The 20,329-nt window shown below is 37.6% G+C and overlaps 1 protein-coding gene across 3 annotated transcripts in view; it reads left to right on the top strand.

Moving 5' to 3' along the window:
• The window catches only part of NALCN (sodium leak channel, non-selective), a 248,258-nt gene that overhangs the window by 15,675 nt on the left and 212,254 nt on the right, over positions 1 to 20,329 (top strand). For all 3 annotated transcript variants that reach the window (XM_037377624.1, XM_037377625.1, XM_037377626.1), the window contains exons 4-6: positions 17,365 to 17,448; positions 19,028 to 19,167; positions 19,975 to 20,103. In XM_037377624.1, coding sequence (XP_037233521.1) covers positions 17,365 to 17,448; positions 19,028 to 19,167; positions 19,975 to 20,103 — 353 coding nt within the window. The remainder of the gene's footprint in view (positions 1 to 17,364; positions 17,449 to 19,027; positions 19,168 to 19,974; positions 20,104 to 20,329) is intronic.

Here is a 20,329-nt window from a genome sequence, read left to right as displayed (position 1 = left end):
GGTACTTAATCACCAGCCAGGGTTAAACCACAACAGTTTTATTAGATAAAAACACAGTAGAATAGATTAGACATAACCACTGTTACAAAAGAGATTGTTTCAATATAAAATGGCTGCATTTGTTATTTAACAACTGAGGATTTGCTTACAGCTTAATGTCTTGTAGCATTCAGTAAATATAGTTGCACTGAAATCTAGTGCCTTCATTGGCACTAGTCATAGAGTCATAGAATTACTTAGATGGGAAGGGACCTCCAGAGGTCATTTAGCCTGACCTGCTGCCCAAAGCAGGTCTGGTTCAATGAATATGCCCATGGCTTGCGTTGTTCAGGTGAATCTCAGCTTCTTCCAAGGAAGAAGATTCCTCAAGCTCTCTAGACAGCCTGTTCCACTGCTTGGCCAACCTCATGTGAAAGATTTTTTTCCTAAGATTTAATCAGAATTTTCCATGTTCCAACTTGTTTGTCTTAGATCTTGTCTTACCACAGTGCATTTCCAAGAAGAGTTTGACTCCATCTTCTCTGTATCCTCTGATTAGGTGGTTGTAGACAGCAGCAAGGTCTCCCCTTTTGCTTCCCTGCTGAAGGCTGAACAGACCCATGTCTCTCACCTTTTCCTCCTACATCATGTGCTCCAGCTCTCTGACCTTTTTGGTGGCCCTCTGCTTGCTCCATTATGTCTATGTCCTTCTTGTACTGGGGAGCCCAGAACTGCAGTCAGCTCAAAATTAGGCTTGTTGGATGTGGTTTCACAATTGCTGAATAAAGGGGAAGAATAGCTTCGCTGGACCTGGTGGCTGCACATTATTCACGTAAGAGAGAGCTGTAGGAAAAGGATATGGGCTTGAGTCATTTATAGCAACATCCATAAAACATGTTAGAACTGGATTGGCCTTTTTTTCTGCTGTTAAATCGGAACTTTTTGAATATGTTATCAAATTTGTTCTTTGAATACTAATCAACAAATAATCTTTTTTAGTGAACCATTTGACTTACTTTTTGGGTTATTGATTCTGGGGGAAATATTGGTTAAATATTACAACTCTGCCAAGAACATAATTATCCATGGACTTCCAAAGACAGCAGCAACACAAATAAAATAAGGCACTGTTTAGAAACTTCTTAACATTTATTAAAGATGTTTGTATATGAAACATCTTTATATATGGAAATTTGTGTATCAACTGTAGTGCTAATTTAAGTGCATTCAAGACTTTTGGTGAATGTAGGATCAATGAATGTATTACCATATGGTTCTACTGAACTTTACCATAAATCAGTATTTCTGTAAAGGCCTTAGGAATTGAGATGCTAATAAGCTTTTGAACTATGATTAGGGCAAAATTTTAGTCCAGTGAGAAACCTAATTTATGGAGAAGGTAGGCACCATCCATTTAAGTATCAGTTAATAACAGTGTAAGTATAGCTGAACTAAGAAGATTTTGAAAATTTTTAAGTCAAGTCTAATTAATATCTTCTGAGGACAAATGAGAAATTTACTTCCTTTGGTTCCCAGGGGTTTTTAGAAAAAGAAAGTAGTTTCTGAAAATCCCAGCCTTTTCTCTGTAAAAAGTTTCCTTTTTGCCTGTGTAAACTATGTGACAAAATAAAGTGATACATCCATCCAAATGTTTTATTACCCCAGAAGGAAAGTTAAACTGAAATGTTGCTGTGACGTTGTGTCTTTTATTACTCATGTTTCCTTCTGAATAATTGTTGCTGTGGTAGTAAAATCTATTCAAAATTTGGGCTCCCTGCGCCTTGCCGTGTTGGTTGTTGCTTGTTACATTTGTGGACAATCGATATAGAGGACTTGGAATTACAAGCACACTGCTTATATATTCACCACCTACAAAGAAAATAGACGCTGATATGTGTTTCTATAAGGAGCACAAAATGCATATATTAAAGAAGCCAGAAGATGACGGTATAGAATATATCTGCTACAGGGTCTGAGGTCCTCTTGTTTTCAAAATAGTGTATTGATATTCCTTGTTATTGCTACCACACGCTGTTTGCTTCTGATAGGTTTTATGATAGATTGACTCCTCTTGGAAGAATTGAAGTGGGTATACATGTGCAGCATAATGGATTATAGTCAGTATATAGGCACTACCTTGGAAGAAAATACCAAAAGGCTTGTGATATGTTCATCACATTACAGCTTTTGGTATTGCAGGCTATTGCAATTTGTTGTGAACAAGTGAACTAGTATTAATGATGTGTCTGTCTTCACCTTGCAACTCACACCTGAAAAATGAAATACAGGCTATAATTTCTTACTGATTGAGATCTTTTTAAAAACAAAATTCTAGGACAGTCTGCCTAATGTTGGCTGGCTGCATCGTATAAAATGTATGTACAAACAGTACGACAACTTGTAATGTTTTGTGAAGTTTTATACGAGATAGAGACAGAGAATTAGATCAAGTCAGTTTGTTTTTTATGACATATTTTACGCTTGTGTTATAAATCGAAGAATGATGGTCTGTGAAATGGTAGAGTGGCTCAGGAAAATACTGTGTCCACAGTATTAAATCTATTTCAAAGAAATGAGATCATATATAGTCAATGAGGTCAAATGAATATATAGTATCACTGACTAGAGAGTAACTTCCATGAATACTACCTAGCCTCCAACTGAATAGTTTGATGATGTTAAAAGTTAGGTGTTAATTACTTCATCAGGCAGGTTATTCACGTAGTTGTAAGAGAAACTGTCATGGCTTAGTATTTTGATTTATGTTTAACCTGTTACGGTTTTATGAGCAAGTAATTTTGAATATGGATTTCAGTCATGAAAATATGCTATAATAAGTGCAGCAAGATTTTAATATTATTTTCTAAAAGTATTGCATTCCTAGATAATGCAGGTTTTCATAGTTACATATTTTTTCTGCAGTCTTTCTGTCTAGATCACACATTTTAATGATTGCAAAGCATTGCAAATTCTGTTCTCTGAGTAGCACATGAATTAATGGATGATGTGACAGCCACATCAATATTTTGTAGGAATAGCTTACAAAGCATGTTAGAAGAGATTGTGTTACAGACACATCTTAAAAGGACCTAATGTTTTAGAAATTAAAAATTCTGATCTCTGAAAGCAATTGAAAAAAATTTAAAAGATTAATGGTAAATATCACAGACTTTCTACACATTAAAAAAGCTGTGGAGAGTGTAAAATAAAAAAAGGCAGTTTTAGTAAAATGGGGAATGATGTTCTATTAGTGTTGCCACATGCATATTATTTCTTTGTGTCAGACCTAGAAACATTAAATATAAAGTAGAACTCTAATTCAGGAGTGACTGAAGGTAAGAATAAAGGCCAGGAGACCTCTTGACTTTGACTTGTTAGAACATCAAAACATGGTATGTGGGGGAAGTCTGTGTTGTTGAGACAAATTCAACAGATTTAATGACGCCAGGATAGTGTGGATTTTAGCAACAGGAGCGTTCTGATTGAATGAAATCCAACTTCTAGTTTCAATTATGTTTTACCATAGAGCATGAACAATAGAGATCACTGTCATGTACTTGAAAGTCTCCCAGTCCTAATATGATGTCCAGTCTCATCATTCATTTCGTTCAGTGAATTCAGGAGTGTTTCAAGAGATTACTTAATTTATTTTTTTATTATCTCATGTAAGATGTAAATGTATTAACTTAGACTGCCTTCATGGTGTAATGTTTTCCCCAGTTATACCTGTCTGCTCAGCAGATACAGGCTGAAGCGTAGTATCGTGAAACACAAAGCTCCACTGATAGCAGGGTGGCTGAGGAACACAGCATAGTATCACTGATTAGGCAGAAGTCGGGGATCTCTTTTATGTTGGTACAGTGAACAGTGATGGGTTTATTATCAACTAGCCTCTCACAGAATACATTTACTTCTTTCAGAATCCCTTTTTTTGTGCTCGAAGTAATATCTTATTAGGTCAGAAATACTCTGTGTTAGGAGTTTATCAGAAAATGCACAGTAAGGTGACTGCCAGAATACCCGGAGTATGAACATTTGCAGACGTAGGCAGTAAGTGACTAACCTGTGATTCATCGGGATTGTAAAACTGGGACTTCCACATTTACCTGAAATTTATCTTTATTTTGCTGCCTGATACTGGTGATTTATAGTTGTATAAAGAATATGAAAGTTTAACATTGTGTGCAATTATAATATACTACTTCAGTTTCCTAAGTGAAATTACAGCCTTCTAAGAAAATAAATGCAGTTTTGGCCACCACAGTAATACACTGCATAGTAATACATAAAATGTAATAAATTTAGTGCAGTGGTAAAACTTAATTAATTCAATTTGACATTCATATTTTCATGATCTCTTCAGTTTAGAATTCTTCTTTCTTCAATTGATCCTAGATTTATCCACATGATCTTCATCTCCCAGAATGTAGAGTTCAGTGACTCTGGTTCTGCTTTCTTTCATGTCTCAGCCTCCTTGGTCAGAAAGAACTCTGCAGTAATCAGCTGCGTCAAGGAGGTATTAAGTCTGTTTAAATGAAAGCAGATCAGTCTCCCTCACTTGAATAAGAATTAAACTGGTCTCCCAATTACATACAGTTTATGTCTACTGCATAACTTATTGGTTGGCAGTCTTCTGAGAGCACCATGAATGAATTAATGTTCGCACCTCGAGAAATAGTTCGTGGGTCAATTTGTAACATAACAGACAAGACTCGCAGTCCCTCAGGAACCAAAGGTCACATTTACACGCCCACTTATATGTCAGTTATGAACATGACTGTTTGTGCTTTACATAGGACTGTCCATTGATTCAAGCAAAGTTTCCAAAATGGTCTCCTCATTAAAAAAAGGAAGGTAAAGTGGAATTAGAGAAATGAAAGGTAACTGTCAAGCCTAACCAGGTGTGATATTAAATGAGCATCAAAATTCTGAAAGCAAGCAGTGAGCCTAACCTGTGAAGAAAGGACTTTGTATTTCTTTTAATCAGTGTGATGCAAAAATTACTTTCTGCTTTCTTATATGGTGTCTTCTGAAGGCCATCTCATGAGTATGAGCAAGGCAAGCATACCTTACTTTAAAGCTGTCTTATCTTTACTAGAAGTTTTTACTCAGTCTTTGTACTAGGAGGTGGAATGAGAGAGAAATATTCCAGGTAAATTGCTTGTATTAGACACAATTTCACTGGTGGCATTGTATGTAATAAAATAACCAAAGAGGAAAATATGCCAGAATCTGAGAAACTTTCAGGAAACTGTGTCCATGATATGAAAGAATTCATATCTACTACAACACAAAGGATTCAGGTAACAGATGTCTTAGGTGAAAATTCAGCTTTTAAGGAATGAGAGATCAATGGATATCATTTCACTGTACGGACACTGTGAAGGTATGTGAAATTCTTAGTTATACCACATTCTCATTGCGACTTCTAATTACAGTCGTGATGGTATTAGAAAACCTATATTGAAATCATGTTGTGAGAACGAGGCATGGTTTATCCTGTTCCTCTCTTAAAAGAGTAGCACTGTGAAATAGAAAGTGTGAGTTCTCCTGTCTCTTAAAAAATCCTAGCTGACACTTATTTTATTATCATCATGCTGAAAATTAGATTTTTTTATATATATATAGCACTGGTAATGCACTGAATTTAATAGAAATGTCTTTCTTTTCACTGTGCAGTTGTGGCACATGTCAGCTAACAACGGAGATTATAGAAAGTCAGAAGTAATGGTCCTTGACATTTCCCCCATTGTTAAATCAATTACATTCACAGCAAAACTTTTGTACTAACCAAAGTAGTTGTGAGTGGCTTTGTCAGACTTTATTTCAGTAGCACTGAGTGCTATTCACTGACTTCAGTACTCCTGCAAGGGGCTGAAGTGAATGGTTGTACCCTTAGCTTTCAGCACTCTCTCATGAATTCATGCAGGAACTGAAACAAAGCTTAATGTTCTACCAGCGCAGTCACAGAAATAGGGGAACCATTTCTTTTGCTTCTGTCTAGTACTAAAGGCCAGGTTACTTAGTTAATTGAAATCAGCAGCTTTCAGTATGTGTCATGTTCCCAGGCAGCATTAGCCCTGTGCCCTTTTTCGTCAGTGTTTTTCTGATGGGTGCTTTGGTTGCTGTAGTTGCTATCTGTCCACTCAAGAAGAGAAAATCGAGGACAGAGCAGGCTGGAGCCTTACCTGAGCCATGTAGACTTAACTCTACGTTGAGTTCACTGTCAGTATCAGGAACTTGCCACCTGTAGTGCAAGCAGTGTGAAGTAGAGATGGGCTTTTTATACTGTAATGAAAAACTGGTTGCCGTGATCTAAACTGGGGTCTGCAACAATTTCCAGTTGCAGCAGATGTCCATTTGCATATTCTGATACTTTTTTATCTTTGCTTGTACAAAATGGATTTCTGAGCTTAAAATAGAAACACTTTTAGTAGCATTCATCAGCACTAATTTGAGGGTCTTCAATTGTCTGTAATTAGTTGTTTCTGTCTAAAGTAGGCCCTTCCAAAAGGTAATTTATCTGGCCTGTTTTTCTCCATTGACTGAAATAAAAGCTTAAAACCTAGGCTGACACCTAGCCTTTAGGTATCTCGCAGTCAGTGATTATTCTGACTTGTTACAGATTTGTTGTCAATGGGACAGGTGGGCACTAGAGGAAGACAGTTGGATGCCAGCTTCTTTAACACTTGTGGCCTTAACTCATTTATACTTAAATGAGTTTCTTCCATAATCATCCTGATTCAGAAGTTTGTCTGGAGTTATGGATTGCAGAACTGTTTTTTACTGTACCTTACTATGTTTTGCCTTCTTTTTCCACCTTCATCTAACAACAATGGAGAAATTACAAAACGAGTTTAAGCCTTCTGATAAATGATGGAAATATGAATTGAATTGCAGTGAAACACTCTAAGCTGGCTCACCAGCTTTTAATAACTTTGTCAAGGGAATTTCTGCTGCATTACAGACTGAAAACAGAAGATGGAAATTGCTGCGCTCTGTGACTTTAGATATGCTGTATATCCCATGGCGTATAAATGAGTTAAGGATCAGGATGTTGTGTTGTTTTCAAAGGTCAAGTAGTAAAACAGAATGCGTGGCTCCTGTCATCCCAAGTCAGCATGCTTTGATGTGCTCGTGATGCCTGTGGTGAAAGCTCAGTCTTGGGATGTGCAAGTCACAAACAGAAGCAAGAACCTCAGCCATGAGGGCAGAGGCATAACCAGCAGAATCAGTGACAGTGATGAGAAAATGATGAGCTGCTTTGACTAAACAGTGTGTAATTATGTGGAGGGAAAAAATGGAAAAAACTGCCTGTGGTAGTAAGAAGCTCCCAGAGCAAACATGAAAAAGGACTCAGTTGACTTAAGATTTGAGTTTCCCCCTTACTTCTTGGAATTGTAAGGTGAAAATCATTTGGCCCTATGAAAAATCATTTTACATACCTATATTAAAAAACAGAATTTTGTACTATGTATAATGCTGTTGGAAACCTAGATGTGTAGTGCGGGTCCCATGGTGTTCTGTGTTGGCAAAAAGTATATTGTTTCAAGTTGACTTAAAAAATAATGGTGTTGCCAGCTGTGATTGTTTGCAATATTATTTCATAGCAAACAGTATTTACATCCATTATTTGAATAAGGCACTCAATCTACAATAGTTGATTCTTCTGTCTCACCTTTTTGCTGTGTGTCTGTGTCCATCACAAGGACATCTGTTCCCAGCCTGCTGGGATTGTGTGGCTAGTGAAATGCTCTGATGCGGTTTCCAGTCACAGGAAATTAGAAAAATTAAAACTGATTATCATGGGGAAAGCAAATACGAAGTTACCTGCAGTATGCTGCTAGTTGGGTGTTACTGCCTGTGGGCCAGGGAGGGTTAGAGACCGTGGTACTGGAACATACGCACCTGTTTCTATGGTTACTTGTGCCTGGTTTTGTTGGAGTGTTTATTACAGGAAAGTAATGACTCATATTACACAGTGGGGCTTTTAGCACCATTTTTTTGCATTAGAGTATTAGAAAATCAAAGGTATTTAAATTACTTAGTGAACTTATACAGGCAGTATTTCTAAACTAAAAATGGTAAATTTTCTAACCAGTGGGTCATAGAAGTTTTTACTGAGAAATTCTTTTTGGGCATGGATTGAAGTATGTGTCCATGTAATACTTAGTGACTTAACTGTGGTGGTAAAGATTTAACCTTAAAGTTGCAAAGAAAAAATGTACAACATACTGACTTTCAGAATGTATTTAGAAATTCCTCTTTCAATATACAGACCAGTTAGATGAACAAAACTTTACTTTTCAGTAATGTACATTTTTTCCCTTTCTAATACCACTTTTAGGGATTACTTTACTGTTTTTCTTCATGAAAGCAGATATTATTATGAGATAACAGTGAAATCAACTTACTGGATAACATGTTATGTATTCAGGTCGGAAGACAGGGAACTTAATCCCTAATGTGCCTTTCTGTGTTGAAACTTGCATTTTCAGGGAAGTCTGCTGTAATTAAACAATATTATTTTATTTTAGTTTTATTTATTTTATTTTATTTTATGCCCATGTTGTCTTCTCTCTTAATATGAGAAAATAAAACAAGATGAAAAAATGTTAATGACATCCAAATCCCTGTGGAAGGGAATGAGAACATTTTCTGTGCAGCTGTCTTTTCATGAAAATGACAAAATGTGTATGGGATTTTTAAGGCAGTAAACTGAATGTAAAATTTTATTTCAGATTATTGTGTTCTCTACCAGTAACAAATATTGCTTTCTTACAGCTATACTAAGGTTGCTGATTCAGTAAACTTTTCCTGTTCTCTGTAGTATAAAATGGATTCTCCAGCTTTTATTAATGATAATTACCAAATAATAAAATCCTCTTTCTGAAAAGTGCCTCCTTCTTATCTATTCCAACTTTCATCATTGTGGCTTTTTTTTTTGTTGTTGTTGTTGAAAGAGCACTATGAATGATGATCGTAAATCTGAGTCTTGTCATGCTAGGTGAGACTGTTTGCCTGTCAAATCTTCCTATTCAATCTCTAGGCAGTATGTGATGCTTTGGAGTGAAAGCTTTCACCTTGAAACATTTGGATGCAAATCCGCCCATTGCATTCACCATAAATGTAAGAGCTGGGGAAGGGGAGAATATTGCTGGATGAAGCACAGCAGTGTTTAACACACATCACCACAAGGCTGCAGAGTACTTCCAACCATGAGCAGACATCCAGACATGTGCAACTAGATGTAGAACTGGAGTCTACAAGGAACTGGCATCTTGAGGAGATTCTTAGATGCGTACAACCAGAGAAAATCTGGCTTTGAAGGGACCTGTGGAGATGGTCTGGACCAACATCTTACTCCAAGTGGGGCCTTAATTTGGTTATCCAGGGTCCTGTCAAGCTGAGCCTTGAATATTTTGAGCAATGGAGATGCTAGCACTTCTTTGGGCAATGTGTTACAATGCTTAGTTGTTCTCATGGTGAAGATTTTTTTCCTGTGCACATCCCAAAACAGTGAGTTTTGTTCCAGGTAGGGGGATCCTATCAATCCTCCTTCTGGTCAGCCATATTTAGATTTGCTGAACCCCTAAGACATCCAAACGATCCGAGTCAGCTAGTAGGGCAAAACTTATGGCACCAAATATGGATGGCTAATCAGCAGATGGAGAGGGAAATGAAATTCAGGCTTTCAGTGCAGTAACCAATAAAATCTCTCTGCAGGGCATGTTGGCACCCAACTGCAGCAGTTAAGCAGTGTACCAAGAAAGCAATGTAATACAGCAGCGAAGCGCCTTCCCCACATGTTCTATAGCCATGCCTGCAGTTGGGTATTGCTAAGAAGGTATTGGCATCTGTCCTCTGTTGACTATATATGAAGTCTGTGCCAGGCAGCTCTGAATAGTGAGCAGTCTGAATTACTTGTCACTCAGCTGAACTGAGATGCTGTACAGTGATTTGGCTGATACAGGAGGTGTGTTGAGGCATCCCTTGCGTTGTTTTGTGGCAATGGTTATTGTACTTGAAGGGAGTGTTGTGTAATGTTTTCATGTTTGTTTCTGTTTTGTTTTTAAATCTTCTTGTTAACAATTTGGTTTACACCACCATTTTTTAATGCCTCCAAACACCATCACACCACCACCACAACGGCAAATGCTGTTACAGGATTTGTAGCAAGTAAAATGGTCCTGGTTTGTCTGTTTGAAAGTCTTGATTCTTGTTTCACAGCCAGGATTGTTTCTTCCTTCACAGGCTTTCTGGTGTTTTTGTGGGTTTTTTTCTTTCTATTAGAAATAGTAAATAACATGGTGAATACTATAACTTAAAAAAAACCCCATTACAATGTGAAAAATGAAATAAGTTCGGTGAAGTTAATTACATAAATTAACAAGAGTCTAGTGTGTCTTAAAGTAGTCTGAGACTGTTCTTTAATGAATGAGACCACCTTACATCTTCATTGGTAATTCCTAAAATAGTCTGAAAACCTCAACAAATTCACTTAAATCTATTTTTTTTTTAATTCTTACAAATGATTAAGTAGTGGTTCTGTAGTGATTATAGCTTTCTTGTAGTGATAGATTGGAACTGTGTGTGTTGTGTGCCTGTAGCATGCATGGCATCACCCTGTAATCCAAAGGAACAGTAAGAGCTGTGTTTCATTTTTTTAATTATAAATAGAGAAACTTTGCTTTGTGTGATGTAAGATCAAGTGATTTTTCCAATGTTTTTCTAACATACAATACAAAATTGCTATAAATTTTGCATTACATGTTATGACAAAGATAGATTATGCAGTATGTAATGTGTTACTTAGAAGCATCTGATGATGGAGCAGTTGAGTACAACACCTGAGTAGTTAGAAATTGAACGTGTTTAACTCAGTGATGATAAAGTGATATTACACCCACTATAACCGTTTAGAGTTAAGCTTCACACAGTAATTCTAATTTCACTGTCTGTTACAAATCAATTGCTTTTATGTGAATATATTTTAAATAAGATTCTTTTCTGTGAATGAAGACACTGAGGAACAGAAGACATACAGAAATGAGAAGCTGTGTTGTGTGTTGTCCCCTCGCCTTGTCTCTTTTTCTTTCCAAATACAGACTTTAAATACAAAAAAAAGTTGGTTCATTTTGAAGTGATACTATCACCGTTGCAGAGGGCTAACTTGGAGGTGACCACTCATTTTAAAATATGCCATTTTATATTTCTTTGGTTATTAACATGGTCTTAGCTAAGCAGTCCACAATTCCCTTTGTGCCCTGCATGGATCATCATTTTACAGTCACAGGAGCTCTTTGCATTAAAAGATGGTTAGTATGTAATTTGCTGGTTGTTTGCGTAATAAAGTGCTTCAGGTTGAATTTTTTTGTCACACAGAGTAGAAGATGGACTTTTAGGTAGGTGGTGCAGTTGAGAGTCTGTCTGTCTGTCTGTCTGAGGTCCTGCTTCAGTCAGTCCCTAGGATGGCTGAAGAGTTACAGAGCTATGAAGAAGGAAGCACGGGGCTAATGTTTGACACATGAACAGATTTGAGAAATAGTTTTATGTTCAGGAGAGCAGAAGAGGAGGATGGAGAACCAAAGTCAGAGGCAGCTCTTTTTGTTGGCTGTATCTCTTCATTCTCTTTTCTATGTGAGGAAAATGTTGAAAGTATTTGACAGGCTGGGGGCTGGGCTGGATTGTCCACATCATTCTGCTACTAAACAGACCTGTAAACTGCGAGGTTTTAAGGAAATAGGGAAAGTTTGAAGTTGAGCCCGAAGCATAAGGGTTGTATGCATAGGTCTGAATGGATGGGAGATACATACCTCTATATGTGTGTATGTATCTTTATGTGCATTTGCAGACGGGAGAGAGAGGTTAAGGTAGGTGGTCCCTTGAGCTCTGATTGAATTTTCTGACCTGCTCCCACCTCCGTGACCTGTGGTGTTTGTGTGGAGTAAGGGAATGGGGGAGGGAGGGTCAGTTGTTTCCTGAACTCAGCTGTGCCACCTCTTCTAGTTTGCTATTTATAAAGAGCATAGCAGAGAGGGAAAAAATGATACTCCCAAACTCTGAATCTTCCTGTTCCTTCAGTTTCCTCCTGTGCATTTATGCTGCTCCTAAAATGCCAGTAAATGTCAGCCTCCACTCCTTAATGCTTATTTGTAATGCTACACAAAGTAGCCCACAGGGTGATCTGAAGAATTTGCTAGAGTTGATGTGCTTTATTTACCACCACCACATACAGGATGCAATGACCATGATAGAATAATAGCAAAGTCGCTAGTTGTTACTGAGCTTGCTGGTCTTTTTGAGTTTGTACCATCTTTCAGCTATCCTGTTTGTTAGAGACTGTGATGAAAAGTGGGAGACTAAGGTTCTCCTACTGACAGACCCAGGGCTGCAGAACTCCTTTCCAGAGCAGATGATGGTAAATCTGATTACTCAGAGCAGATGTTATATCACTTCTTTTTTTTCAGCTTTCCCACTGAGGCAGCTGGAAAGAGGCGGAAGGGAAGGATTCAGAGAATAGGTTGTAGTCAGGGACGAGAGAGAAAAAAGAAATCCTTCAAGGCAAGCAGGGAGGCAAAGGAGGCTTTTTAATTGTAGGATTTGCTGTTCATCCTGAGGTGTTCCTAAGATGATAAGAGATAAGCAGGACAGAAATGACCTGTGAGATGACTGTGCTGTCATCTTGCTAAGCTGTCTACCTTACCAATGAGATACTGAAATTGCTTAAGAAAATTAGCAGACATAACCAATCTTCTAGCAGATTGCTTTATGCAATTTGGATGTTGATTTCCTAGAGTATTTTGTGTTCAGCAAGGTTGATAATGAAATAAAAAACTACAGTCTGGCTAGTCTTTCCTTCTGGAGTAAGTTAAATTGTAATGGCTCTCATGGAGTGACAACCTCAGATGTTATCATGTCTGTCTGTGGTTCTGTATTTTGTACTGGCTCACATTTCCAATGAGTTAGGTCTTAAGAACTGTTTTTTAACATGAACTTGTGTAACGACTGTTTAGGGCACCTAATACTGGCTATTTTAGCTTTAAAGTGCTGTTTACAATTGAGAAAGTGTATCTTCCAGCATCTAAGTGCTGTTATTGGGGTATAGTATTGCATGTGAAAATAAAAAAAGAAGAAATAAGCTAGTACATTGTACTCAGTTAATGTAATGGTACTAAAACTAAGCAAAAACTGGTGAAATAAGGAGAATGTAGGGAGAAGGCAGAAGATTTATTTGTTGGTCTTATTTTTGAATAGGTAAAGAAACACTCAAGATCTTATGCTGAACTTGAGGTATTCTTCCTTAGTTATAACAACATTGCCATAGACAATTATTGGCATATAAAAATTATATATGGCAAATAAAGGGGATATTTTAATTCCAGACTGTTATGTTAAACTTGTCTGTTCTTTTGGGATGTCAAATTTTGTATTAATTCAGATTAGCATCTCTAATCTGGGGCAGACTTTTGATCCGTTCCATGTGTGGTTTATCAATAAAGCCATTTCCATAATTGTGTACTAGACTAACTGTGATGCTGACCTGTTGTAGATTAACTACTGGGGGAAAAGACAGAAGTATATTAGGAGAAACTGAGGGGACTAGGAAGGGTATTACAAAATAACAAATGGGCCTCTAATTAACAAAGGAAAAATTGATCCATCTAACAGCTAAGCAGTATTGCTGCTTTGGACTTCAGATTTTTTTGGTGTATCTTAAAATGCTTTGTGTTTAATAGTTGTAAGTTAGTTAGCTAGTCCACTGAGTTCAAGTGACACCCCCTAGTTTGCCTGGGAGAGGCATTAAGTGAGGGCATGGTTTACTGCACAAAAGCTTTCCAAAGGCTGTCCCAAGCCTGCAGTTGTGGACTGGCATCCACTGCTCTGCTAGAAGCAAATGATTTTGTTGTCTAGATAGACTGTAAGTCATGTTGCTGGAGAAGCTTTCATGACTTGCTATGCACATTGAAGAATCCACTGTCCGCTGTAGGCAGCAGGGAGCCAGCAACTTTAATGACTTCAGGAGGTTTGGATTAGTCTCAGCATGAGGCTTCTAGACTACAGTACTAATCCTTCATCTTTTGCAAATGTTTAGGTCATGTTTCAAAGGCTTACAAACCATAATGTAAATGGTCTGGGATAGCGCATTCACAAAAAAAAAAAATACTAAAACAACCCTCATCAATAATTCTCAAATTTAATCAGACATGATGAAAAAAGGGTGAGGGATTAGCGCATTGCAATACTTCAGCTATTTCAGGTAAGATGCCTTCAGGTGTATTTAAATTTCATATATCTGTATTCCTTTCCAAGTTTTAAGAACAGTCTGCCATTGACCATGAGCGTGGAATTTCAGCCCACGGCTTTTTTCAAGTGTGAATGAAACTCACTGTTGATTGCTATTAATATTGAAGTGCTAACCTCTGTTTAGTCAGATTTTTCGTGGAAGTAGCACTGGAAGTCAATATCAAGATTCATATTAAAAAGGACGTTCTGATTTTCACATTAAGCAGGACGTGGTTTTGCCTTAAAAATGCTTCCAACCACAAATAGCATCCCATATGCAGATGCACAGTATAAATGTGTTAAAGGTTCCCCACCACATCCACTGCCAGCCAAATGACAAACATGAAAAGGATTTAGCCAACACCTCCCTATATGCAAAGAGGAAAGGGCCAGAACCTCCCCCCAAATGAATAGTTTCGACGGGTGTAATTCAGGTGCCCTAAATTTCCGCAGGCAATCCACTGGAAGCCTTCCTGGCTGGGAGGATGTAGCGTTGGAAGCTGGCCTGATGTGGCAATGAGAGAAGTGAGGTGGTGGAGCAGCCTGACTGGTGAGAAGGCTGGGAAGGGTCACGACATCTTCCTTTGTGAGGAGAAAACAGCAGAGCTGCTTCAATCATGCCGCACCTATTGTGGAAAGAAAAAGCAATTTCTAAAAAAAAAAAAAAGATTTGGCTTTTAGCGAGTACTTGATGGGTTATTCAGAGCAGAGTGACTACAGGAACTCCTGCACAAGTTCATGCTCATGTTCATATGTACAGCAAAGCTCAGGGAAAACTTGTTTTAAAGGGTGCTTAAAAGAAGAAAAGCAAGTTTCAAGGAGTTCTTTGGTGAGAGAAAGACCAATCAGCGTCTTTGTTCTGAGCCACAATTGAAGGACTCCAGGTGCATGTTGATACAAATCTCACCAGAGATATTTCACTAGGAGGGAACCAGGGGGAGAGGAGAGCAGGCCCAGGAGATCGATGGTGTTGGTAGCTGATCTCTGTAGAGAAATAACATGTGTCTGCTTCACAGTTTCTGAACATAACCACTGAAACCATAACACCGAGTTTGTTCAGCCTTGGGTGAAGAGTTACTGATTAGCTCTGACTTTACTTAGGGAACTTAAGTCTACTTTTTTCAGGAAAGAGAGGTTAAAAATACGATGCAAATTTGTTGTTCTGTTGCTTCCCTGTTTTGCCGTCTTCCTCCCCTTAATTCTTGGATTGAGAACTTTAACATCCTCCTGTGTTAGAAAATCCTCTGTCTGAAAATAGGATTGAAGTTCTCTGTCCTTTATTTCTGATTTGAAAATCACTTGCTGTATTTTCCTTATATCCTTGCTTTATTAACTTCTGTCCTGAAGAAATTTTGCAAGTGAAATAAAGCTTTTTTAAAAAAACCATATTTGGTCTCTATTTACACAATATATCTTGCTGTCACCTACTGCAAGGAATGATAAATCATTTTTAGGATAGTGTATGTCATTGAAAATATTAAATTAAACCAAAACATCTTGTCTGTGCTTTCAGCATCAAGGAAAATGCTGAGACATTTAAAAACAAATACAGGTTGACTGAAATAGCTGTCGCTGAGATAAGAAACAATGTGTATCAAGCCAGGAATCACGTAACAGGCCAAAGTCCAGTAATGTCTTCAAAATTCTTGAGATGTGACAGTACTTTTTTCCTCAGTTATGCCTGTGAAAAGTGGATATCAAACACTGTAGTTTGTATCTGGAAGAACACTAAACAGAGAAAAGGAACAAGACAATGTATAAGGCAGGGGAGGGTATATCCAGTCGGTTGGGAGAAACCTCGTTCAGAAAGGGGTGTTTATGTGCCCCGAGATGCATTGCCTGTGTCTCTGCATACATTTTTACTTGAAACCAGGATATCCACTTCCCTTAAGTCTAGTCTTGTCTAGTCTGCCTTTCAACAAGCTGCATCTATCTATATGCATTTGGTCCCCAACTTCCTCTATGCTCCATGTGGGTGGTACATCAAACTAACTCTCAGCTGTAACCTACCTAATAAATGTGGATTTTTTTTTTCAGTTCAGTAGTTAAAGTAAAGTGCGAGGCATTGGCATCCCACCAAAGAAGTGTTTTTATAGCTTGCAGTGGAGGGCCTGTGTTGTATGTCAATGGGGATGGTGTGAGACGTGAGGAGATGGAAGCATGCAAACTGGAGCAGTGCCTGAGAATAGCGTAGTGCAGAGAAAACTGAGCTTGGATGCAGCCTTCTCCATACTCCTTTTAGGAGTGATCTTTGGAGTGGACTTATCACCACGGTCATGCTCAGGTGTTAGAGAGCTCGTTGAAGAAGCCTAAAGCAGACCTGGAAAACAAGCAGGAAGGCATATGGGTCATCAAAGATCCAGTGCTCAGTTTTCTTCCCTGAATTTCTTTCATTCAGTAGTGCAAAGTTATGCTCTGAATCCTTGTGCTTGACAGTTCATGGAGTGCCAATAACATAAAAGTTGAGAAGCTCACCATACATACTATTAATGAAGTCTAAAGAATGATCACTTTGAGATGGTAAAGTGTTGCTCAGGAAACGTCCAAAGAAACTTGAAAGCCTGCACTGTGATGAGATGGCAGTTACTGTCTAGTGTTTTTGAAATGGCAAGCCTTTGCTAGAGCATGAAAAATGATGGAAAACATGAAAAAATGAATGTACAGTGATACTGATTTGATTTAAGCTGTTGAGCAATATTGAAGTAATTGAATGGCACAATACTAGATAGCTAGCATTTTACACTTACCTTCCTATGCAAGTGTTTTGTAATGGGTGATACAGTGGCAAAGTCAGTCCAGTGCTCTTTTTTTTTTTCTTCTTTTTTGATTTACATCAAAATGGAAATAATAGGTTTCTTTGTAAGTTCTTTTTTATATAAGCTGAGGAGAAGTACCGCACAAGAAAGAAGGTACCATTTATTCACCCAGAAGATGTGTTTATATGTTTCCAGCATATTCTAGTCCAGATACTGGGCTGTTCGAGTCTTTCAAAAGTGGCATTTTAGAAGCGGTACAGAGAAGATGGATGTGGTTGTGATATTTGTAAATCCTGACAGTAAACCAACAACAATTAACCTCTTAGCTTTCTTTCTCTTTTAGGGTGATAGCTCCTATGTAAAGGATCGTTGGTGTGTGTTTGATGGATTCATGGTCTTCTGTCTTTGGGTGTCACTGGTTTTACAGGTAGTTATTTCACTTACCTCTTTCAATGAATAGTTCCTTAATTGTGAAAAACGTGTGGTACAACTAAATAATTACAAGTTGTGGAAGTATAGCTGTACATGGGTCAAATTATTTTTAAAATACCGTGCTGAATTGAGTAACTGCATAATTGCACATTGCGGCATATCTATATTAGTAGTAGAAGTTATCTTGATTAATTTTTCTTATTGAGAACTTATACATTAATCTGAAGCTTCTTACCATAAACCCACTGCATAGTCAAAAGGAGAGAGAAGGATCTTCAAAGAGCTATTAAATCTCTTACTCTATATGACAGTTGTGCTCATCTCCTTCCATTGAGTCTAGTAGGATGCCATGGTGACTAGCTTAGACAACTACAGGCAGAATGATTCCAATGGTAGATGCTTGTCATGCTGTAGGTGTATAGGTGTGGTGAGTGGAGGGGTTTCATGTAATATGGCCCACATCTAACACGACCTTTTCCAAAATTCAAATTAAAGCACAATGGGAAAAATAATAATAATAAAGACATTTGGAAACAAATTGATTAAATTTTCATAAAGAAGGGAACTTGGACATGTTGCAAAAAAGTGTAGAGTATTAAGGTACAGGTCAAATTTTGTCCTGCAAACCAATCAGTCCATAACCATAGCCAGTTGTTTGGGTAAGAACAGTTTGAAGACTGTGAGACTGGGCCTGCAATAGTACAAGGATTGTAAAAGTGCTATAGTGATTGCTGTTAGGCATAACTTACCCACTTCTGAGAAATTTAAAACACCTTGTAATTTTCTGCTTTATACCCAGGAGTAACTTTGGTACATCATGTATGCATGTAGAGTGAAGGTTGATCATTACAGACAAGTTCCAGGTTCCCCCTCCCTTTTCTTAGTACTTCGAGCAAATATTAGATTACACAGTTTCTCTCAGAGAGTAAGAGACAGGGATTAAACCAAGACATTTTCACCCAATCATTAAGCGAAATAGTCTTTATGGAGTGCCTAACCTGTCAAAATATTAAGGAAATGGTTCCTTGCTCTGTGGCTTGGCTGAAATTTGTAAGTGGAGTCTAGAAGAACGTGTACAGTTTTCACATGGACTTGGAATTAAATGGAGAATTTATAAGCATGTACAACTCATAAGGCAGTCTGTGTATATGTACCTTTACATTATAGCACAAAGAAAATAGTGGTGTGCAACACTAACATACTGGGTTTTGTATTTGGAAATGTGAATTACTTTTAAATGAAGTTTTTGGAAACTTGTGGGGTAGGACTAGCACAGAAGCAGGCAGCTGGCACCAGCTTGCACAGCCTTCTTGAGCTGTTTGAGACAGAAGCGTTATGAACATAGGCAGAGTATATTTTTGGAATTTCATTAGGGTAACTTAGGAATGGATTAAAGGATTTACTAAGACTTTTCTTTTAAAAATATAGTTAAAATGAACCATGAAATAAACCAAGAGAAGATTGAAAATGAAAACAAAAATCATACATAGTATTCATAGTTTTAAAAGTTCTGTAAATGAATACAGCAACAGGACAGGGTCATCAAGAAAACCTCCCGATTCTTTTGTTTGTAGGTGTTTGAAATTGCTGAAATAGTTGACCAGATGTCACCTTGGGGCATGTTACGGATTCCACGACCACTCATTATGATTCGAGCATTCCGGATATATTTTCGTTTTGAGCTGCCAAGAACTAGGATAACAAATATCTTGAAGTAAGTAAGGCTGTTACCCAAACAATTTTGACTTAGACGGGTTACTACACAGCTCAGAAAATGACCCTGCACACTTAATGGACATTTTCTTCCTGAGTTTTAGTTTTGGCCAAAAAATTCTTGCTATTTTCCATACTTAAGGAATCATTGAATTGCCTAAAAAGTTATCAAAACTGTAAAGTATTTAAATAAATCTTAAAGCATTTTGCTAATAACTGTAGCCAGCAATTTTCAACCAGTGGCAGTAAATTCTGCTCCCATTAACGTGGGCACTTAAGAACGAAGGTGAACACTCTTAGCAGGGTAGTATTCGTAAATAAAAGCACTTGAGCGTGTGCCCTAACCATTACAGTTACAAGTGCACATTTATTGGTATATGTACAGAGATGCTTACATGGAAGCAAACACACATAAGTATGTTTGGTACAGTGCATAATGTCAAAAGCCATGTAATGTGGAAGAGTTTTTTGGTCTTATTTGGTATCAACTTTACTTCATCATCATATCTTGTCTATTTAAGTCATTAGATACTGTTTTACAAAAGGTAGACTTTATACATTTTATTTGGGGTTTTTTTGTTTCACCCTTTGTAGTTTGCAGCTGGTTTAATTACCGTAACTTAAAGGTTTTAAAAAATCAGGGCTCCCTTTTCTATGTCTGCACAGAGTAAGAGATCAATTTTAAGAACAAATTTTCTGCAGCATGAAATACTACTTTCTCTATGTAAGCATATTTTCTATTCTGGAGATTTTCAAAGGAGGCTTCACATTGCCTGTGCATTCAGTGTCATATTTATCTTTTTGCCAGGCGTTCCGGAGAGCAAATCTGGAGCGTTTCAATTTTCCTTCTGTTCTTTCTCCTCCTGTATGGGATCCTGGGAGTGCAGATGTTTGGAACTTTTACATACCATTGCGTGACTGATGACACGCAGCCAGGGTGAGTTAGCCTTTGCAGGCATGTTGTGGCACTGTTCTTTCATTGCATATGTAAAATTGTAGTTAGTGTCAGTGGGTGTAAAATGGACTTAATAGATTAAAAGCAGTGCACCAAAATATACTAAGATAAGTATGGGAAAGAAAAATGTTAGTAATTATGCAAAAATACAAATTTTAACTGTGACAGCAAGATTGCAAATTGTGGCATTTGACTGCAGTCTGAGTTA

This window comes from Falco rusticolus, chromosome 2, assembly GCF_015220075.1.
Source record: "Falco rusticolus isolate bFalRus1 chromosome 2, bFalRus1.pri, whole genome shotgun sequence".
NCBI lineage: Eukaryota > Metazoa > Chordata > Aves > Falconiformes > Falconidae > Falco > Falco rusticolus.
The sequence above is the reverse complement of the archived record's forward strand: the minus strand, read 5'-3'. Positions and strand labels throughout refer to the sequence as shown.